General features: G+C 52.0%; 1 protein-coding gene across 1 annotated transcript in view; it reads left to right on the top strand.

Annotated features, from left to right (window-relative positions):
- RTN4RL1 (reticulon 4 receptor like 1) overlaps nucleotides 1-5,057 on the top strand; it is a 73,901-nt gene extending 68,844 nt beyond the window's left edge. Inside the window, exon 2 of the mRNA XM_055403390.2 lies at nucleotides 1,770-5,057. Coding sequence (XP_055259365.2) covers nucleotides 1,770-3,097 — 1,328 coding nt within the window. The 3' untranslated portion in view covers nucleotides 3,098-5,057. The remainder of the gene's footprint in view (nucleotides 1-1,769) is intronic.
- The last annotated feature ends 16,494 nt before the right edge of the window (nucleotides 5,058-21,551 follow it).

Below are 21,551 nucleotides of genomic sequence, written 5' to 3'. Positions count from 1 at the left end.
CCCCTGCCTGGGGCTGGGGCTGCGGACTGTTCAATGGTGGCCATGACTGAAGCGGGGCAAGGGCCGCAGAGAGCATGGCCCAGCCCAGAATGGGAACTCACAGCTGCTCTGCCACCATCGCCACAACCGCCGAGGTCATAATTGCTCTGAAATCGCAACCCAACACAATTATGCAGAAACCGAATTATGTGCGATGATTTTTATGTGTTGGAAACGTTGTTGAAGCCGGGTGATTACAGGGGGACAGGAAGCAGCTGCCACTCTCTGGGAGCCCATAACTCCCAACAGCTGGGAGCTGTCACTTATTTACGACGCCGTTTCTGGGAGGAAAGAGAGGGTGGCAGGGGTGGTGAGGTCTGCTGGAGCCCGGGGAAGGCAGCTCTGGGGCAGCGGCTGGCCTGAGGCTGGGAGTAGGGGCCAGCCCGAGAGTGGCCGGGAGGGCTAGTTCTCTCATCCAATATGCTCTGGGCACAGCTGGCAGCTGGAAGAACCAGCTGAGGTGCCCCAGGCACCCAGCTCTCCCCAGAGGCCTGTGATCGGCCAAGCTGGAAGGGAAGGATCAGGAAGCCATCCCTGGCAGGGACGAGATGACGGCCTGGCCCTGCAGGGCGGGGGTCTAAAGGCCTGGAGCCGGTCCCCACAACACTGGCGCGCCTGCCAGGCTCCCTGGGGCAGCTGCGACCCTGGGAAAAGGCAGGTAATGACGATCATCCATAATGAGGCTGCTGCGATAATGAGTGCGTGACTGTTATCCGACCACAGGCTGGACACATCCGAAAATAAATTATTTTAAGGATCCATTAACGAATGCCTAATTAATGCCCAATTAGAGAGAAGCTACAGAGGAAATGCTCCGGACAATCAAGAGGCAAGGCCTGATTTGCAGTGGTAGCCTGGGATCTCCAGAGAGGCGGGGAGAGGTGAGGGACCAGACAGTGGACCGCAGTGGGGGGCAGTCTCTCTCTGGCTGCTCCTAGGACCCCAGAACCATCAGTCCTGGTGTTCTCCGCAGTCCTCCTCTCTCTCGGTCCCTCTCTCTCTATCTCACACACACAAATACACACACACACACACACACGTGTCCTTTGCAGGTAAGAACTATTATTACTTAGAAATGAGGAAACTTAAGTCATGGGGGATGATGCATGTTTGAGGACGTGAAAGGCACTGTAAATGAGAAATCTTTCAAGATAAACTTTGGTGACATGCCTGCTTGCTTTGTTATTGGGAATAATTGAAATAAAAAGACTCTTCAGGAGCCCATATGAGATATTTACTTTGTTAGAACAGGAGCCTGCCCCACTATCTGCTCATGCAGATAAAGGCAAGTAAGTGGCAGAGCTGGGACCCCGGGGGAACAGCACCCCCGAGGCTGGCTGCTGGGTCCATGGGCGGTGATCCCAATCCTAGCCAGGATGACAGGGCCTAAGGGGGCGGGGCCAAGAAGCTGTGGGCGGGGCTAGGGGCTTGCTGGGTGGGGCTAAAGAAGTCCGCCAGATGTAGGGGGACTGCAGCCTCTGCACCAACCCACCTCACAACCCAGGCTGGAATAGAAACCCCCAGAAGAGGTGGAGCGCCAGGGCGTGGGAAGCCATCAGGAGTCAGGGGGCTATGACCCCAGACCCCAGATAGCTGAGTACGGCTAAGACGAGGACAGACCCCCGGCGATCAAGGAGGCTCACGTATCCGTGGAGCCCGGCTTCTCCGAGTGTCTCCCACCTCCCGGGCAGACCCCCGTGACCTGGCTGTGCTCTCTCTCTCCCTTCCAGGGTTCTGTGTGGAACTGCTGCTGCTGCTGCTGGCCGGGGAGCTGCCCCTGGGCGGCGGCTGTCCGCGGGACTGCGTGTGCTACCCCGCGCCCATGACGGTCAGCTGCCAGGCGCACAACTTCGCCGCCATCCCCGAGGGCATCCCGGAGGACAGCGAGCGCATCTTCCTGCAGAACAACCACATCACCCTCCTCCGGCAGGGCCACTTCAGCCCCGCAATGGTCACCCTGTGGATCTATTCCAACAACATCACCTTCATCGACCCCAACACCTTCCAGGGCTTCGTGCACCTGGAGGAGCTAGACCTCGGCGACAACCGGCAGCTGCGGACGCTGGCCCCCGAGACCTTCCAGGGCCTGGTGAAGCTCCACGCCCTCTACCTCTATAAGTGTGGGCTCAGCGCCCTGCCGGCCGGCATCTTTGGCGGCCTGCACAGCCTGCAGTACCTCTACCTTCAGGACAACCACATCGAGTATCTCCAGGATGACATCTTTGTGGACCTGGTCAACCTCAGCCACCTGTTTCTCCACGGCAACAAGCTGTGGAGCCTGGGCCAGGACACCTTCCGGGGCCTGGTGAATCTGGACCGGCTGCTGCTGCACGAGAACCAGCTGCAGTGGGTCCATCACAAGGCTTTCCACGACCTCCGCAGGCTGACCACCCTCTTCCTCTTCAACAACAGTCTCTCTGAGCTGCCAGGTGACTGCCTGGCACCCCTGAGTGCCCTGGAGTTCCTCCGCCTCAACGGGAACACCTGGGACTGTGGCTGCCGGGCACGCTCCCTGTGGGAATGGCTGCAGAGGTTCCGGGGCTCCAGCTCGGCGGTCCCCTGCGTGTCCCCCGAGCGTCTGCACGGCCAGGATCTGAAGCTGCTGAGGGCCGAGGACTTCCGGAACTGCACGGGGCCGGCGTCCCCACACCAGATCAAGTCGCACACGCTCACCACCACCGACAGGGCCTCCCGCAAGGAGCACCACCCGCCCCTCCACGGCCCCACCAGGGACAAGGGCCACCCGCACGGCCATCTGCCCGGCTCTCGGTCGGGCTCCAAGAAACCAGGCAAGAACTGCACCAGCCATAGGAATCGCAACCAGGTCTCAAAGGCAGGCTCCGGGAAGCAGGCCCCCGAGCTGCAGGACTACGCCCCTGACTACCAGCACAAGTTCAGCTTTGACTTCATGCCCACGTCACGGCCCAAGAGGAAGGGCAAGTGTGCCCGCAGGACCCCCATCCGTGCCCCCAGCGGGGTGCAGCAGGCCTCTTTGGGCACCTCCCTGAGGGCCTCACTCCTGGCCTGGATACTGGGGCTGGTGGTCACTCTCCGCTGAGGACGCAGGGTGCCAGCACCCAGCACTGCTACATGTCCACCAAGGAACGGGATTTCTTTTCTATTTTTACAAGTGGAGGTTCTGCTGGGTTTCAGGCAAAGGCTGGTAGAGGCTTCGGCTGCTGTCTGGGCCCTGGCCGGTGGATTATAAACCCAAAGTGTACAGCCCCAAGCAGAGGGGGGTTTAGTGCATCCCACCCAGCTGTTCCCAGCCAGCCCCCTCGCCGAGCACCCATGGACAGCATTCACCCAGCAAGGCAGTTAAGGCCGCAAGGTGAATCCTTCATTAGCAACAATGGGACAGTGCCCCACAGGAGCAGAGCTCTGTGGAATCCTGGTCATTTGGAGATGTCTGAAGGGGCCCCGCCACCCCTGGAGGAAGCAGGACTCAGCGAACAGACAAGAGGCTGGGTCTGCCAGCTATGTGGGGGCACGTGAGCAGGTGGCATTTTGGCTCTTGCCTGAGGTCACTTAGTCACCCTGCCCTGAATCCAACCATGTGCCACCTTCAGTCCCTCCTTTGGGGGTGAGGCCTCTCATTCCTGATGTCTCAGGCAACCCTGGCAGACCAGGCCCAGCTGCTGGGCTCCAAGAACCAGTTACCAAAGGCAAGATCATCAGAGGCTGAAATTTAGAACTTCATCATGTGCAATGGGGTTCTCACAGGAGGTGCAGTTTTATAACTATGTCCACTTATATATATACACACACTCTCTACATATATATACACAAATGCACAGGCCCTTTCCCTACTCCCTTACCTAACTGTATGTCTTATCATGTTTATAAACTATACGGAAAACTATATCTGTGGAACTAAGGGTTGTATTGGTGATTTCTAGCAAGAAAGGAGTTCTAGGATTTTTGTCTAGAATCCCAACCTGGCAACAGTAGTCCCGTGTAACCTGGGCTTTCCCGGGCGTGGGGCCAAGGGGCAGTGGGGAGGGTCAGAGAGAAGGGGATGCCGCAAGAATCACTTCAGGGGACCAATATTCTTAGATATTTAGAGCATCACCATGTTTTTATATGCAACACAAGACCGTCTACCACCCCAGAGCACCCGATCACTCCCCATACAGCAGCTGTCGGCATCAGGGAGAGAAGCTAGAAGCAACTTTTTGGACATCAGGGAGCCAGGCCCTGGGAAGGGGCTGGAAGGAGAAAGGGCAGGAAGGCGATTTGGGTTTCTTAGGCCGGCAGTTGAGGCAGCATCCACAGTGTTAGTCCAACAGGCTGGGCAGTGTTGTCAGCCTAGGGCTTTGCCAGCGATAGTCTGGACGGGCCAGGGAGACTCTGGGCATGAGCCCAGGCCTCCAGCATGGCTCAGCTGCTGAGTTTTTCCTTGAGGCCCTTTGGTGGGCGTCCCAGCAAGGGTCCTGGGTAGGGAGGCAGGAGGGTGGCATCGGGCAGCCTTAGCAGAAGGGAAACAAAGAGGGCATTTCAAGAACCATCTCAGGCACTTTTGCATTACGGAGGCCCCATCCCTCCTGGGCCCTCTGAAGATGCTCCGGGGACAGGGAGAGTTCAGGGGGGTGGCCAGACTCAGGGGTCAGAAGTGGGGACGTGCAGGGAAGGGAGCAGGGAAGCCCAGAGACAGGGGAGAGGGGCTCAAGTCAAGGTCAGCCATGCTGCTGGCTGGGGTCCGAGAGGGCACAATTGTTTTTGGCTTTGCACAAACCCAAATTCCCCACCAGAGAGGCTGTGTGTCAGGTGCAAGAAACATTGAATCCAATTAAGAGAGAAAAATAATAATAATAAAAAAATTCTCTTGGAAAGAACCCTGTTTCTCAATTCCTAATCCCGCATTCCTAAAAGAGTGGCAGATCCCAGGCTTTCGTGGGGGTGGGTGAGCCTGGCTAGGCTCAGCTCTGAAAACACAAGCACGTTTGTCGGTGGGAGAAGCTGTTTGGAGCAGGGTCACACTGACTCACTGAGACACGTGTGCCTGCACACACACACATACACACACACACACGAATGCACACGTTCTCGGTTCTTTGCTCACTGACACAGGACGTGACTTACTTCCCATGCTCTGGCTGCACTGGGGCAGCACAATTTCTGTGGCTGTCCCCGGAGCAGGCTGGCCCTGGATCATTCCTGGCCTGTTCCTAAGAGCTTCACCCACAGCAGCTGAGCTGTCGATTCTTAAGTGGGCTCCGGGGGATGGTTGGAAGGGAACTGCCAGTTCCCAGGACCCAGAGGGTGTTCCAGGAAGCCAGGGACTGACTTATGGAGAAGTGGATGTGTGTGGGGTCTGGAGGCTGCACCCACCTCCCTGGCTTTGAAGAAAGGAGCGAGTTCCCCCATATAGAGGAAAGAGGCTGTGTTTCCAGGCCTGGAAAAATCCTCCTAATTACAGGGCTGGAAATGTGCCCTAAAGGGAGTCTGTTGGTGGCAGAACAAATTATCTGCATTTGCTCCCAGTGGTCTGTCTGATCTTACCCAGGTCGGTGCCGGGGCCTAGCTGTCCCCTTTAGAACCCGAGGATGCTGTTATGTTGTTGATTTCATTTCCAACTTTAGACAGCACAGCCCTCGGCGGGAAAATCAAGGGTCCAAGCACTTTATTAAATTTTTTTAAAAAAAGACTTCGTAAGTCCTGTAATATGGGAGTGAAATGTCAGGACAAGAAATGCTAATGTTTTATAAATGATCCACTTCTGTCAAGCACAGCGCAGTCTCTGGTTGCCGACTGTTATTAGAGCCAAGGCAGAGGGGCCCAGGGTGCCAGGTATGTTTCAGCAGCTTGCTCCTCTAAGAGTAGAGGGAATAAAAGCAGCTCTATGGTAGATGACATCACTTGTCACTCAGGGGCTCATACACTACGCAGGCACGATGACACCGTTGTTCAGAGCATCAGAGCAAGCTGACACGTTGGGAGCTAAGCCAAGGCCCCTCAATTCACCAGACCCGGCATCTCTTTAGGGCAGGGAGTGGTGGGTTCCTGCCTGGAAAGCTCCATCCTCCTCCCAGAGGCTAGGGCCATCCCCCACCTCTTTGTTCCTGGTGGGGCCAGCCCCTCTGCCATCTTCGCTCATTGCTGACCCCAGACCCCAGGAGGGAGCCATCTGCTCATCTGCCACCAGTGGTCTCAGCGTTTCTCTCCACAAGTTCCTTCCCAGACCCCAGAGCTTGGCCCGCTCCCTACCCTTCATTCAACCAGCTTTAAACAAGAATCTACTTATGCCAACTATTGGCCCAGGCTCTGGGGACCTAAAAGTATGAAGACGTGGCTCTGCCAAAAGGACCTCAGAGCCTAGATGTGGAAACAGGTATGGGATGGGTGAAACCAGAGTGGGATTGGTGTCTCTGTAAGTGCACCCCTTTACTACCATGAGAAACTCAGGCAGGGTGGGGGCTCTCAGGGAGGGCTTCCGGGAGGAGGTAACACTCAGATGGGTCTCAGAGGATGAGGAGGCAGCCAGAGAAGAGTGTGGGGAGTATTCCAGGCAGAGGGCTTGAGGCATGCAATAGCACCACGTTTGGGCTATCTGCAACCAACTGTGAGCTGAAGACTGGGAATGCTGTTTAGGGAGGTGTGGGAGGTGAGCCTGGCAAAGGAAAGGCCCACGGATCCTACTCTGGGACCTTGGATTCTACTCCAAAAGTGGAGGTGTGAGCCCCCCACCTTGGGGTCCTCATCCCTGCTCTAGACCCCCGGGGCCTTTGCAAGCACGTGGCCCGCACCCATGGCACACTTGCCAATGTTCCTCAACAGTGGATTTCATCATCAAAACCTTGCCTCTTCTGCTCAGCCAGATCCTCCCCTCGTGCCAGCAGGCTGGAGCGCTCCCTGGAAGTGTGCCTGGGCCAGAGTCCCATTCCCAGACACCTGCTGCTTCCAAGCTCGGAAATACCCCAGAGCTGTTTTATCTCCCAGACTCCCTCCTTCCCCATCCACAAAGGGCTCAGCCCTCAGCCCCTCTCCTCGCTTCCACGGGGCTACCCAGACACCCCCGCATGTGCTGACTCCAACAGACCATCAGTGATCCCCAGAACTCCCCCCAGACTGCACCTCCCTTTTTTCCTCTCCTGCTGGGGCTGTTCATTACCAGGGAGCCAAGAATCCCATTTAGCAAATGTTTACTTGTCACCTAACTAATCACTCAGCACTCTGCCACTATGGCAAATGGGGGGGTTCCAGAAGGCCTGTTGGCAGGTTTGAGGGGGCTGGGAGGAGCCAGGAAGGCTTCTTGGAGGAGAAGTTACAGCATCCAGGGTCAGAGAGAACAGGTTTGCTCTGGGAGTGGGGCTCCCTGGAGTCGGCCGGGAGCCTCAGGGATTTGGTGGCTTCCAGCAAATCTGCCCTGAGTTTCCACCACTCAGACTGTCCCCCCCAGCCCCTGGGTGGACCCGACTCTGGGACTCAGCTCCTCAGGGGCCTTTTCCACCCTGGCCTGGAGGATGTCAGCCTTGCTTTGTGTATCTTCTTTGCTGGATCAGCAGCGAGTGCACCTTTTGATGGGGTCCCTCTCAGTATCTAATGCTCAGCCTCTTGACGCAATGTGGTCGCATTACAGCTCACCTCCTCCCAGCCCGGCTCTCTGGTCTAAGTAGGAGTTTGGCCCATCAGCTATTACTCCCATCCCATGTTACCAATTCCCCACCATCAACTTGTAATGGGCCAATTTTCTTTTACCTTCTGTCTACTTGGGAAATATCTCAAGAACCTTTGTGCATTAAAATATCCTTTTCAACTCTCTGCCCGATATCTCTTTCTGCTCCTCTAATTGTCCCTTTTAACTCACTGTGCTTTCAGTGTAAATCTCCCGGTCTCCCCTCTTTGCAGGCTGTTAATAAATACAAGCTCTAAAAAAGTATACATAAACATCTATTGTTGGCTAAATAACTCACAGTACAACCAAAAAGCCAGGAAGAAAGGGAGGCTCAGCGTGAGACATACCTACCTGTGCTGTCTCTTTTAAGAGGGCCCCTAGAATCAGGGTGGGTTATGGTCTTGAAATGTCCACTGGGCGAGGCAGCAGAGGATGCCCCAAGGGAGAGCGGGCACAGGATAACTGTGAGTCCGTGTTGACATGCTCCAAAAGCAATGCGTGGGGGGTGAGGACAAAGGGGACTCTTGTGTGGGTAGCAACGGCTAATTTAAGTGGTATTTCAGTGAGCCGGCCCACAAGGCCCCTTACCTCCAAAAGAAGTGGGTCAGCCTCCTCCAAGGTACGCCACCCGCCTGCACGGATGTGGCCTGCCCTGCATCTCTCTGCTTTCAGCTCTTATTTCTCATTACAGCTCTTCGTTTCTAAGCACCAGGAGGGTGGGGAAGGCTGTGCCTTTTGTGTCACGGATTCCTGTGTGGCAGTGTGCACATTAATGGCATGTCTGAACAGCGGAATTTGACACGGCTGCTGCAGAGCGAGCTTGGGTCACAGTGCTGTCCAAATTGGTTGAGGCTCCACCCCACCCCCACCTCCTCCTTCACCCAGGCATTTTGGGGAGCCCCTGCCAACCACAGTTTCTGCAGCTCCCTCTCAGAAAATAGAGGAAGCGAGAGATGTATTAAACTCGTCAATCTCTGTAAGTACCATTTCCCAGGAGACAGACTCTAAGGAAGAAGGAAGCACAAGTGTTCAGGACCTAGACAGGTGGGAGGCCTCCGAGGCAAGAGGCTCCGGATCACCCAGCCCCCCAGCTTCAGGGCTGGTCATGGGCAAGACAAGGATGCCTTCCATGTGGCAGCTGACCAGAGATGGAGACATGGCAGCATCCAGGTGTCTGCTCACTGCTCCAGCCGGAGAGAGATGCAAGGGACAGCCACCAAATAAGACGTTTTCAGGGACCAGGGCCGGCAGGAGAAACCCACCAAGGGAACTGTGGTGAGGTGATGGGGTCCCGGTGTGGACTGGTGGAGTCCAAAAGAGACCCCAAAAGACGCACACATAGTGTCACTTGGAGAGAGGAAAAACAACCCTCTGGGGCGTCATGAAGCCAGAGTCAGAGGCAGGAAAGATGCAGACAGACAGGAGGGTGCAGGAGGGAGAAAACCGCGGCTCTCAGGCACCATGTCCAGCCACTGTCCCTGTGGGTCCGAGCATGGGACATTCACATGGTCCCCAGATTTGATGCCCAGCACAAGCACTGATGAGGGACTTACCTTCCAGCCACCAACATCCCCCTTTGTTCAAGTGAAAAAAAAATAAAGTGAAAATGTTATTCACTCAGTCATGTCCAACTCTGTGCAACCCCAAGGACTGCAGCCCACCAGGCTCCTCTGTCCATGGGGAGTCTCCAGGCAAGAATTCTGGAGTGGGTAGCCACGCTCCCTCCAGGGGATCTTCCCAACCCAGGGATTGAACCTCTGTCTCTCCCACTGCGGGCAGATTCTTTGCTGTCTGAGCCACCAGGGAGGATTACCAGGAGCATAGTCAGGAGCAGGGTGGAGGGTTTTGTCACGTAGACACCACTCCCCACTGCTCAGGGAGAATGGAAGGTGGGGTGAGTCCTGCCCTGCCCACACGCTGGTGACCACTCTTCAGGGACTGGTAGGCTTGTGACCAGAGACAGAATCTGGTCTGAGCCCTGGGGGGCAGCATTTCCCACTAAGCCTTGACCCTGAAAGCGCTTGTGTGCCTCCCAACCCTGTGGAGGCTCTAGAGGACTGAGTCCTGAATCTCCTGGAGGCCGTGCCCATGGGCGTGTGGCGGGTGCCTCTCCACATTGGCATTCCGCCCCCACGCTTGGGATCACTGAGATCTCCAAGGTGTTTTTAATTCTTTATCCCGGCATCTGAGCCTCAGAGACCCCGAGGTCCCTGACCCCTTGTCTTGCCTGCCGCCCAGCGAGTCTCTCACTGTTTTATCTGTGGTATTTAAAGTGCCACCGAGTGTCTGGCACTTTGCAAGTCTAAGGCACAGGTTCTTCTGAATTTCCACACCAGCCTCCTTTCCCGATGCCACTCCAGGCTCACCTCCTTGTCTGTGTCTCTGCCAGCTGTGAACCGAGTTCATCGGGAAGGCGACTCAGACCACCCTGGGGGCCCTACATGCCCTCAGTTCTGTGCCCACAGAGGCAGGCAGGGTGGAGACTGGATATCTTGGGTGGAAGGTGCTGTAGGAGTGGCTGCTGTGGACTCCACACCCCCAAGCTTTCCCCAGTCAACTGAACCTATCCTGCAGCGGCCCTTCCCTACTCCCTAGACCAGACGAGTGTCCCTCCTGACCTCACAGGTGATGCTCCCGGGGCGGGGGTGGGGGTGGGGGTGGGGTGGCTTCTCCCTGAAACCATTCCTGCTGTCTTTGGAGCTCCTCTCTCCTTCCCTACCAACCCCACACTGCGCCCAGCCTGGCCTTGGTCTCGCCAGTGGCCACCAGCCATCATCAGAAGTTGCCTCCTGTGGCCCATTCCCCTCAGCCTCCTCACTCAGGGACAGCTTCATCTCTCAGAGTCGCTGACCCACTTCAGCCCGTGAGACCATCTCCAGCAAGGCCATGGCCCTGTCTTCTTGGGAATCTTTCCCCCTCATCTGTTTTTTCTCCTAAGACCAGTGATGAGTGACAATAAAAAAGCAACTCAGAATTGGGTGGAATTTCAGTTTTTTTAAGTCCCCTTGTAGACACAACCTCAGAGTTAATTGGGAAGTGTCACCTCTGAGGAGACTGGATTATAATCCCCATTTTGCAGATGGAAAAAATTAGTCTCCTGATAATTCAAATCCATGCTTTTGAGCCTAAGACTGGGGTCTTTCCCAACACAGCTCTGGGCTTCCTTTCCCGAATGGAAGACCCCCTCCCACATGACTCAAGGCTAAGAGTGGGACCACCCTGGGTGAGGTGGGACTCAACTCTTTCTTCCCACCCTCAGGAATTTTACCCTCAGAAGAACTGATTTGCAGAATCAATCAAAAGACAGAATCTTTTACTAGAGGTCTCTCTGCATTCCTGACCCCCTAACTTTCCCAAACTGGGTTGCTGGGATTGCCAGTGACTGGAGGAGCTGGCAGACACCCCCACAAGTACCGGGGTACAGTAACAACGAACTCCTATGCTGGCAGGGTTATTTCTCCAGTTTCTTTCTTTTCTGTCTTTTTAATAATTTTATTTATTTATTTTTGGCTGTGATGGGTCTTCGTTGCTGTGCAAGTTTTTTTCTCTAACTGCAGAGAGTGGGAGCTACTCTCTAGTTGCAGTGAGCAGGCTTCTCATTGGGGTGGCTTCTCTCGTTTCGGAGCATCCGCACATGGGATTCAGTAGTTGCAACATATGGGCTCAGTAGTTTCGGGTCCCGGGCTCTAGAGCATAGACTCAGAATTTGTGGCACATGAGCTTGTGGGACCTACCCAGACCCGGGATTGAACTCATGTCTTTTGCATTGACAGATGGATTCTTCACCATAGAGCCACCAGGGAAGCCCCTCTCCAGTTTCTTGACAGTGGTATCTGGGTCCCCATTTCTGAAAGGACCCCACATATTGATAGTAGAGTAATTCCAATAGTAAAGGCAGAGAAAGAAGACCCAGCCCCATGTTCCTTTCCCCTGCAGCGCACCTCCCGCCTTATGACAGGGGGAGGTGGGTAAGACCCACTCCAAGTCGACAATTAGACCTGCGAGAACAACGTGGAGGTCCCTATGTACAGACAGAAAACAGGTACCTTACTAGCTGCTCCTCTTAAGTGCCTGCATTTTTTTTTTTGCAATTTTCTGTGCTTTCAGTATTTTTTTGTTTTCTTTTTTGGCCACACAGCACAGCATGTGGGATCCTAGTTCCCCAATCAAGGATCAAACCTGCACCTCCTACGGTGGAAGCAGAGAGTCTTAACTACTGGACCACCAGGGAAGTCTCTTCAGTATTCATTTTTTAAAATTCATTTATTTACTTGGCCACACTGGGTCTCAGTTGCGGCATGTGGGAACCAGTTCCCTGACCAGGGATCGAACCTGGGCTCCCTGCATTGGGAGCCTGCAGTCTTAGTCATTGGGTCAGCAGGGAAATCCCCCTTCAGCATTTTGGATAATTTATTTTTGGCCTCTCCTCAGAGCTTTGTTGAGACTGTTTTGGACATTTAGATTTTCTTTTCGTTGTTTTTGTTCATTTGGAAAATTAACTTACCATCATCATAATATTTTCAGTCAAATATATCTGCTTTCTGTTTGTCTGGAGTATTTTCATGAATTTTGAAAGTTTGGTTCCAATTAAATCGTCTAATAGCAAATTGGCTAAAACATGAACAGGAAATCACTAGCTCAAGTAGTAATTTATCGTAGATGATAGGTTTTTTTTTTTTATAATTTATCTTGGTGAAAAAATTTTCCAATTTTACAAAACATTTTTTTTTTAATAATATAGGTTCACAGGAAGTTTCTCATTCCCTACCCCACCACGAAAGGGTACAAGGAGGTCCATATAGACTTCACCCAGTTTTCCCCAATGGTAACATCTTGAATAACTTCAGGTTATTTTGCTTTTTCAATTCTAATTTATTTTCAAGTCATGTTATTTATGTATTTAGGTAGAGTTTTCTATTTAAACAACTTTGATTAGGAAAAATAAAGTTTTCAACTTTACTGAAACTTTATTCAACTTTAGGGACAATGATATAAATGGTTACACTTTTGCTTGGATGTTTCTGAATGAAACATTGGGATTTTAAGTGTAAATATGTCATTGAAATGAGAAGGATGAGAGAGCTCTGTTAAGATTCAGGATTCTGAAACGGAGTTGGGGAATGCGTGAGTGTGTCCATAAACTGTGTGGCGCTGATGCAGGGCCCTCTGGGCATGTGCAAGTTTCTACAGAGAGCTTTTCATCAGATCCTCAAAAAAGTTAAAAACTGGGAGTCTAATTAAAGCTTCAAATACCCCTTGCTGCACTCTCCACCCTGGCCCACAGGTGGCACTCTGCCTTCCAAGTGCCATCCCTGGCTCTCAGGGCAGCAGTGGACAGAGGCCAGGCTAAGGTGGTAGTGGAAATAGTCCTTCTTGACCAGCTTGGCTTTGACCAAATCGTCTACTTCACACAAAGAAAATGAGGGGAGTGGGCAGGGAAGATTGAGAGACTACAAGAATAAATGGCAGCAGCCTTTCAAACCCAGGTTCTTGGACTTCCCTGTTCGTCCAGTGGTTAAGACTCCATGCTCCCATTGCAGAGGGCACTCCCATTGCAGAGTTCAATCCTTCCCTGGTCAGGGAACTAAGATCCCACATGCCAAACCCAGGTTCTCTGCTTCCTCTTCATTCCAAAAGATGTGGCAACTGCTTCTGGGGAACAGTGGTCTGAAGACAATGGGAGCCTGTGATTGTGATATTACTGATTTGCGATGAAACCTTAATTTGGCGAACTTTTCATTAAACCAAAGTTATTCCATATAAAGACGATCCTTTTTTCTGAAATTGATTCCTGGTTTTGGCTGGGAGATGGAGAGGGGTGTCCTGAAAGGACCCCTCCTTTTGTGAACTGATAGAATTAGTGCATAGGGGCTCTAGTTTCTCCATGTCTCTCCTTGGCCATCCCAGGGAGGCCCTCCAAATTCTTTCTGCAATTTTCCTGCTCTGGGGAATCCCAAGACCCTGAGAACGGTGATTTTGGAGGAGTCAGACAGTGCAGCCCTTGTCTTACACTCTTCTAGCCTCAACCTCATCCCACTGAAGCAGTGAGGTCTCCTTACCTGCCCCAGCCCCTCCATGCAGACTTCTCTCTCTTTATTACCTGCCTCTCCGTTATTTGCAGACAATTATCTGCAATAATTAGCCAATTACCCTTAAAGACAATTATACTCTTCTATCAGCAAACATTGATGTTCTTTTCTTGGGCCTTTTAATGAAACAGATATAAAGGAGACACTTCATCTACATAGAGTCAGACGGTCCCCTTTGAGGAGGGTTTGAGTTCAACATTAAACATCCTACCTGGGGGCTGGGGGCCGACAGTCGGGGTAGAAAGGGGTGGGGCGAACTTGATCCCTCTTGAAACAAGAGAAGCTACTTGAAAAGGTAAGGAGCCCAGGGGACCCGGTATAGTGTGCTCTTGCTCTCCCCAAGCTAATGAGATCTAAAAGTACCCATGCGATGAGCTCAGCCCTGCAAGTGAAATCATTCAGGAGCACTGCCCTCATTGCTGTGCCTCCTGCCGGCGACTGACCACAGCTTAAATCGCCCCCCGGCCAGCCATGGGGACCTCCAGGGCTAATCGCTTCAGGGAGCTTGATTGAAATGTGCGCCTCACCCTTGGCTGCTCATAAAAGCTTTATCCAGCAAAGGCTGCCCTGGAATGGATGCTGGCATCTCCCAAGTCAGGAGGCCAGAGATGCCGGCGAGGCAGGCTCCAGGCTCACAGAAAGAACTCCATTGCGGCTGTTGTATTAGAAAGGGTGGGGGGAAGCTGCAACTTCATCTCCTTGTAAGTGCCCCTCTCTTCATGGGTTGGGCCCTACCAAGTGGCTATTTGTACATAAGCCGTCATGGGCAAAACACCAGCAAGATGCAATTTTTTTCAAAGTTAAAGTCTGCTCCTGCTGAGTTGTAAAGAGCTGTTTTCTTCCCCGGCTCTATAGCGTGGTGGCTCTAATCTGAAATTTCTTTTTAATCATAGCAGGAGTCCCAATTAGCGTGTTGGGTATCTTTCAAGTAGAACTGGGAGTTCCATGACCACAGAGAGCAGAGGAAATATTACGTGTGACGCCTCCGAGGAACAGGGCAGAAGAGGCCGAGGCGACGGGTCTAGGTACACATGTGTGAATAAACATGTGGATTTTCAGGCTGCCTTCCCACTCACAGGACCGGCTGTGCACACCCCGGGGTCCTGAACCCCAACACTATACCAGGATCAGAGCGTGGCTTTCAGTGCCAGAGCCCCAACTTTGCCTTGTCGGCGAGCCAGCATGCAAACACACCGTGTATGTGCCTGGACTTACCCTTCCCAGAGAATACGGGGCAGGGGTGGGAATCCAGCCCCACTTACAAAGCAGCAGGCGCAGATTTGGGGTGTCACCCTGCTCTCCATGGGAGGAGTCGTACCCCCTGACTCAGCTGGCACCAGGGCCCAGCTCCGACCTGAAACCGCCAGTGACCTACTTCCCTTTGTTGTTGTTTTTGGAAGTGCTGATGTCAATGCAGAATTCAGCAGAGGCTGAGTGAGAGAAAAAAGAGATGGAGAAGCAAGGTAGGGAGGGGAATAGGGAATGAAAGGAGGCAATGGGAGAGGGGGAGGGGCGCCAGACTGCGTCAGACGGCTATGATGGTGGCAGGCCCCTGCAACGGTGCGAAACACATACGATTACGTCCCTGCAGGGCCTGCCCCATATAGCAGGGATCGGTGTGGGCCCTGCCGCTTCAGGATAAGGGAACAGGGCCCAGACTGCCTAGAGCTTCCTCTCCCCATCGTGTGCATATGAGGGGCGGAGGAGATGCCAGGGCAGGCATACCCAGGCGTGCCTCTCCCCACAGAAGGAGCCGTGCGTCTCCCCAGGGGGGCCTGGAGATGCAGAGTTTGCATCCATCGGCTGAGCCATCCGTGAGGCTCCAGCCAGGGCCACCCTGACGTGTGGGACCCGGTGGAGGCTCTGCACACTTGCTGGTGCTGGAAGAAATTGGTCTTTGGGGACAGAAGGCGGTTTCCTCTGCTCCACTGCTCCTTGGTAACACACAAGACAGAGCTCCACTGGCAGCTCGCCTGCTCCCCCCTACCCCCGCCCGTTCACAGGAACCTGGGGAGAGCTGCAGGGTTTGGGGTGAGAAGAGCTCTGGATGGTCTAGTGTATAGCAATAGCACTGTGGAGAACTATTCCAAACAACTTTTCCTTCTGGCATCTGAGAGCTGAGTCTCATCCCTTCCTCACTGCCTGGCTTTTCCAGCCTCCAGCCAGGGTTGAACTCCAGGCCTGGGCTGACAGAGGCTTATACACTTTCCACCCATTTGCAAACCCCAGCAGCCAGCTCCACTGCCTCAGCACCACTGCGGAGCAAAAACCCACAGCCAAAGCATCTGATTTCTTCTCCCGCACTGAGCCCTCCCCCAGGACACTTGGTCAACAGATTCTTAATGAGAAAATCATTTCAGATCCACATTTTCAGGAAACCTAAGGCCAGAATCCCCGTGATTCCACCAATACAGGTGCTTCCCCATCCATGTTTCACCTGAGTGCCAAAGGTACTCCATTCCTGTGGGGCTGAGGGGCTGCGGGGGCAGGGGGTCGGGAAATCCCATCCTCTGCTCTCTCTCACTTGGACCTTTAGTCCCCAGATGAGCTCGGGCACATGATTAAAATTCTTCTTTCCTGCTCCATAAGCTCATACATTTTTCAGGCAAAGAAATATACAGGGGAGACAAAACCCTCATACGCTGAAATTAGCCCCCGAAAAATAGGTTACTTGACAATTACTTGCTTCTAAGTGGAGCATGATCTAGTGGAGGAAGTGCTGGAAGGGCTGCTGGGACCCCGCCTTCGACTCTCAACTTACTGCCTCTTAACCTCTCTCAGTCTCTAGATTTAGAGGAAGGATAATAACTCTATCCACCTCCCACCCTCGGTGGGCTGGTGAAGGCGTCATGAATCAATGTCGGGAGCACGATGAAGAGGCTGGGTCCAGGACGCCGTGTAAGTACACAGCATCGCCAGCCACCTCTCGAATCTACACGGAGCTGATTTATTTACTTCCCGAGAAAGAGACAACAATCATCCTATTTACACTTTGCGCTGCAGCTTCCGCGTCTCCCTCTAGCCCCCCTTCCTCTGCTCCCACGAAGGACTCCATTAAAGACAAGTTGCCTTTCCGCCCAGGACAGCTCCTCCCTCCCAGCCTCTCTCTCTAGCCTCACGGATCACAACCTTCTCTCCCAAATCACAACCCCTGGCCACCAAACACGCCACCCCGCTGGGTACGTGAGGCCACGGCATGCCACTCGAGGATGGGAAATGGATTCCATGGGCACAAGAGGCTTCCTCGGAAGTCAAGTGAGGCCGATAAGCAGAGGGGCCTCAGTGGTTTAATCTCTGTGCTTCCAATGCGGATTTGATCCCTGCTTGGGGAACTAGGATCCCTCATGCTGCATGGCACGGTCAAAAAAAGAAAAGCCAAGCAGAGGTGCATGGGCGGTAGCTGGACGTGGTTTAACTGTTCCCTCATTTCAAGTGTACCTGGTGCTTGAGTTCCTCATGACCACCCAGGGCTGCAGACAGGGGGCAATGTGCCTGGCATGGGCCCTCGGTGGGAGACAGTCGTCATACACCTTCAGCTGTGGCTGATGAGAATAACATTTGATTTTCCCTTGCCTTTTTCACTTTTGACAACTCCATTCTCAGCAGCACTCAGGACTTGGTACTTTCACACAGACAGAAAAGAATATTGAGAGGAAAAATAAGAAGAAGAAAGAAAGAGAAAAAGACGGTTTGAAAGGTTCTCATTAGTCCCAGGAAGGAGAAAGGCTGCCTCCAGAGACATCCAAGCCAGGCTCGGAGAATCCAAGTCGGCACGTTGTTTGACGTTCTGTGGCAACAGGGTCCAGTGCAAGGGCTCCTTGGGTACCACCTGCCAGGAGACAGGATAAATGTATCCTCTCTGCTCAGAGCACAGCCGAGGGACTGGTTCCCCAGCACTGATGTGTGAGGAACATGTCAACAGAGGTCCCCTCAAGAATGATGTCTCTATTTCCATGCTAATACTGGGCTGCCCTGGGAAGAAAGGCATCTTTCCGAAAAGCAAGATGGGCCACCATAGCTCAAGGAAGCAGATCCAGGGGTTCTGGTGTTCTCTCCCAGGAGAAAGCAGGAGCTTGGGAGGGTCCTGTGATGAGTGGGATTAAATAGCCCAGCATCCTCACCCCTCCTGTGTGGTCTGCCTGCAGACCCCTCCCAGGCTGATCAGCAACTCCTGGAAAACAGTGCTGGCTTCTGCCTGTCTCCAAAGGAATGTCACTGCCAGGCCTCCTAGCTTATCTCCCTAGTGCGTTTGAGATCAAACCCCCAAACTCGTTAACTGCAAACTTTGCTGAGGGAACAATACCCACCAAGGTGCGGAATGTGGTGCCAACTCTCTCATTAAAGTGTCTTTCAACATGAAAATTCACTGCCGATGACAATGGGCACTTGGCCGCTGCCAGCTCAGAATAAGACGCTGAAGAAAGGAGAGGAAGGCAGCTGTGTCCAGGTCAAAACAGATTAAATTTATGGCTGGCAGTCTGTGGCTGAAAGCTGTTTATTGCATGCTTGGTGCTACCTTTATTTTTTAGGTGATTTTCAAAAATGTTATTTCTGCTGGTGATGTGCCTTTTTTTGCACGAGGCTTATGCCTTGTGGCGATGGCCCTGTGTTTCTTCATGCCATGGCTCAGACATCGTTAAGTAATAAAACCACAGCCGCTAAGAATACAACACAATTGTACCTGGTGCAGAAGGAATCAGATCCCAGGGAGCATTTGGAGATAGAGAAGGGACAGTCTGAGCTGGGGCACCTCATAGAACGCCCCAGGAGCAAGGGAGCCAGTTGTTAATAGAATATGATGGACACTTGGGTGGTTGGGTCCAGAGTTCCCCTCACTGCCCCACTGCAAAGAGTGTGAGAGAATTCAAGATGGCAGAACAGCAGCTGCATAGTGTTGCTGCGAAACAAATAACCACAAGCTGGGTGGCTCAAATCCACAGAAATTTATTCTCCCCAGTTCTGGAGTCCAGATGTTTGAAATCTAGGGGTCAGTAGGCTTGTTTCCTCCTGAAGACTTTGAAGGACAAGCTGCCCCACACCTCGCTAAGTTTCTCATAGCTGCCAGCAATCCCTGACATCCTTGACTTGAGGCAGCCGCACTCCAGTCTCTACTTCCATCTTCACATTACCTCCTCTGTGTGTTCTTAATCCTTCTCTTCTAAGGACACTGCTCATTGACTTTACGGTCCACTCTAGTTTAGCATGGTAATGCCCCTGATGGCTCAGATGGCAAAGAATCTGCCTGCAATGCAGGGGATCTGGGTTCAATCCCCGGGTGGAGAAGATCCTCTGAAGAAGGAAATGGCTACCCACTCCTGTATTCTTGCCTGGAGACTCCCATGGACATTCCTGGCGGGCTATAGTCCATGGAGTCTCAAAGAGTTGGACACGACTGAGTGACTAACACTTTCACCTTCTAGTTTAGAATGATGTCATCTCAAGAGCCTTCACATAATTTCATCTGCAAAGACCTTCTTTCCAAGTGAGGTCACACTCACAGATTCAGTTGGATATATCTGTTGGGGAAACACCATTCAACTCACAGTGACAGTGGAAGTCATCTGGGGAACTGCTTCCAGGGCAAAACTTTCTCTCTAGTCTACCTCCCACTGTACTCTCTGCCTACCCTTGAGGCACCTGGGACTTTGGCTCTGTAACAAAGCCACCACGACACCAAGGCTTTCCTCAGAGCGAGGCCACACCTTTCTAAACCATGTCCCTGGACTGTTACTCAGCCATGAGAACCTTAGAAACCTTGGAGGTGGTTTCTAAGATGGCAGCCATCACAGAGCATCTTCCCACAGGAATCCCCAGGGAGGAAGAGAATCAAAGGGAAGTGTTAGCTGAACCCTACAGCCAAAATGCTCCTCCTCACAGTCTGTCCTCTCCCAAGCTCTGAGCTGCAAGGGCCAAGCACAGGCCTCCTCTCCTTCAGGGGTTTTGCAAATGTTTACCAGCCTTTTCTTAATGGAAAATGGATAGAAGCTCATTATATTCTAAAGTGACCTCTTATGTCATTCATTAGTTCTGATCATTACAAAATGCTTTCTTTGGTTCAGTTCAAAGTGACCTCCTTGGAGGACTTCCCTGGTAGTCTAGTGGCTAAGATTCCATGATCCCAAAGCAGGGGGCCAGGGTTCAATCCCTGGTGAGGGAACTAGATCTCACATGATGCAACAAAGAGTTTATTTGCCAAAACTAAGACCCAGCAAAGCCAAGTAAGTGACTTTTTTTCTTTTTCTTAAGTCACCTACCTGGAATCCTGTCCCCCTACTGTCACAAATTTACCTTCAAGAACTCTGCAAATGAAGGTCACCCTTGGGGTCAGGATTTCAGGTTTCATTCTAATCAGTTGAGGGGGTGAAAAATATATCCTCCCTCCAGAGGTCACAGGGCACTGGCAGCTGGGCCAGACTGACCAAAGGAATTTCGACCCTTCCATAATCATGGGCAGCAATCATTACTGCAGTTTTTAAATTTAACCCATTATATGAGAGAGGGAACACAGCTCCCCCCATCAACAGAAAATTGGATTAAAGATTTACTGAACACGGCCCCGCCCATCAGAACAAGACCCAGTTTCCCCCTCAGTCAGTCTCTCCCATCAGGAAGCTTCCATAAGGTTCTTTTTTTTTTAATTATACTTTTATTTTGAGGCATTTGTAGATTCACATGCAGCTTTTAAGGAATAACACAGAGAAATTTCATTGTGCCCGTTACCCAGTTTCCTCCAGTGGTAACATCTTGCAAAGCCATTGCACAATTTCAAAACCAAGATCCTGACACTGATATAGTCATGATACAGAACATTTCCATCCTCCAAAGGATCTCTCATGTTGTCCTTGTATAGCCACAATCACAATTCCCTCCCCTGTCACCAATCTCCTCCTTAACCCCTGGAAACCACTCATCTGTTCTCCATTTCTATAATTCTGTCATTTCAAGAATGTTAAGTTGAATAATATGGTACACAACATTTTGGGATTACTTTTTCACTCAGCATAATTATCTGGAGTTTATCCAAGCCTTTGCATGTATTCATACTTTGTTCTTTTTCATCACTGAGTAGTATTCAATGCTATGGATATACTGCTGTTGCTGCTAAGTCGCTTCAGGTGTGTCCAACTCTGTGCAACCCCATAGACCAGGCTCCTCCGTCCATGGGATTTTTCAGGCAAGAGTACTGGAGTGCGTTGCCATTGCCTTCTCCTTCCATAAGGTTCTTATCCTTCTCCATCAGAAGGCAGACAGACTGAAAACCACAATCACAGAAAACTAACCAATCTGATCACATGGACCACAGCTTTGTCTAACTCAGTGAAACTATGAGCCATGCCGTGTAGGGCCACCCAAGATAGACAAGACATGGTGGAGAGTTCTGACAGGATGTGGTCCACTGGAGAAGGGAATGGCAAACTACTTCAGTATTCTTGCCTTGAGAACCTCATGAACAGTATGAAAAGGCAAAAAGATTGGACACTGAAAGATGAACTCCCTAGGTTAGTAGGTGCCCGATATGCTACTGGAGATCAGTGGAGAAATAACTTCAGAAAGAAAGAAGAGACAGAGCCAAAGCAAAAACAACACCCAGTTGTAGATGTGATTGGTGATAGAAGCAAAGTCTGATTCTGTAAAGAGCAATATTGCATAGGAACCTGGAGTGATAGGTCCATGAATCAAGGCAAATTGGCAGTGGTCAAACAAGAGATGGCAAGAGTGAACGTCAACATTTTAGGAATCAGTGAACTAAAATGGACTAGAATGGGTGAATTTAACTCAGATGACCATTATATCTACTACTGTGGGCA

This window comes from Moschus berezovskii, chromosome 20 (genome assembly GCF_049115385.1).
Source record: "Moschus berezovskii isolate FMDL1 chromosome 20, NW_MosBer_1.0, whole genome shotgun sequence".
NCBI lineage: Eukaryota > Metazoa > Chordata > Mammalia > Artiodactyla > Moschidae > Moschus > Moschus berezovskii.
The sequence above is the reverse complement of the archived record's forward strand: the minus strand, read 5'-3'. Positions and strand labels throughout refer to the sequence as shown.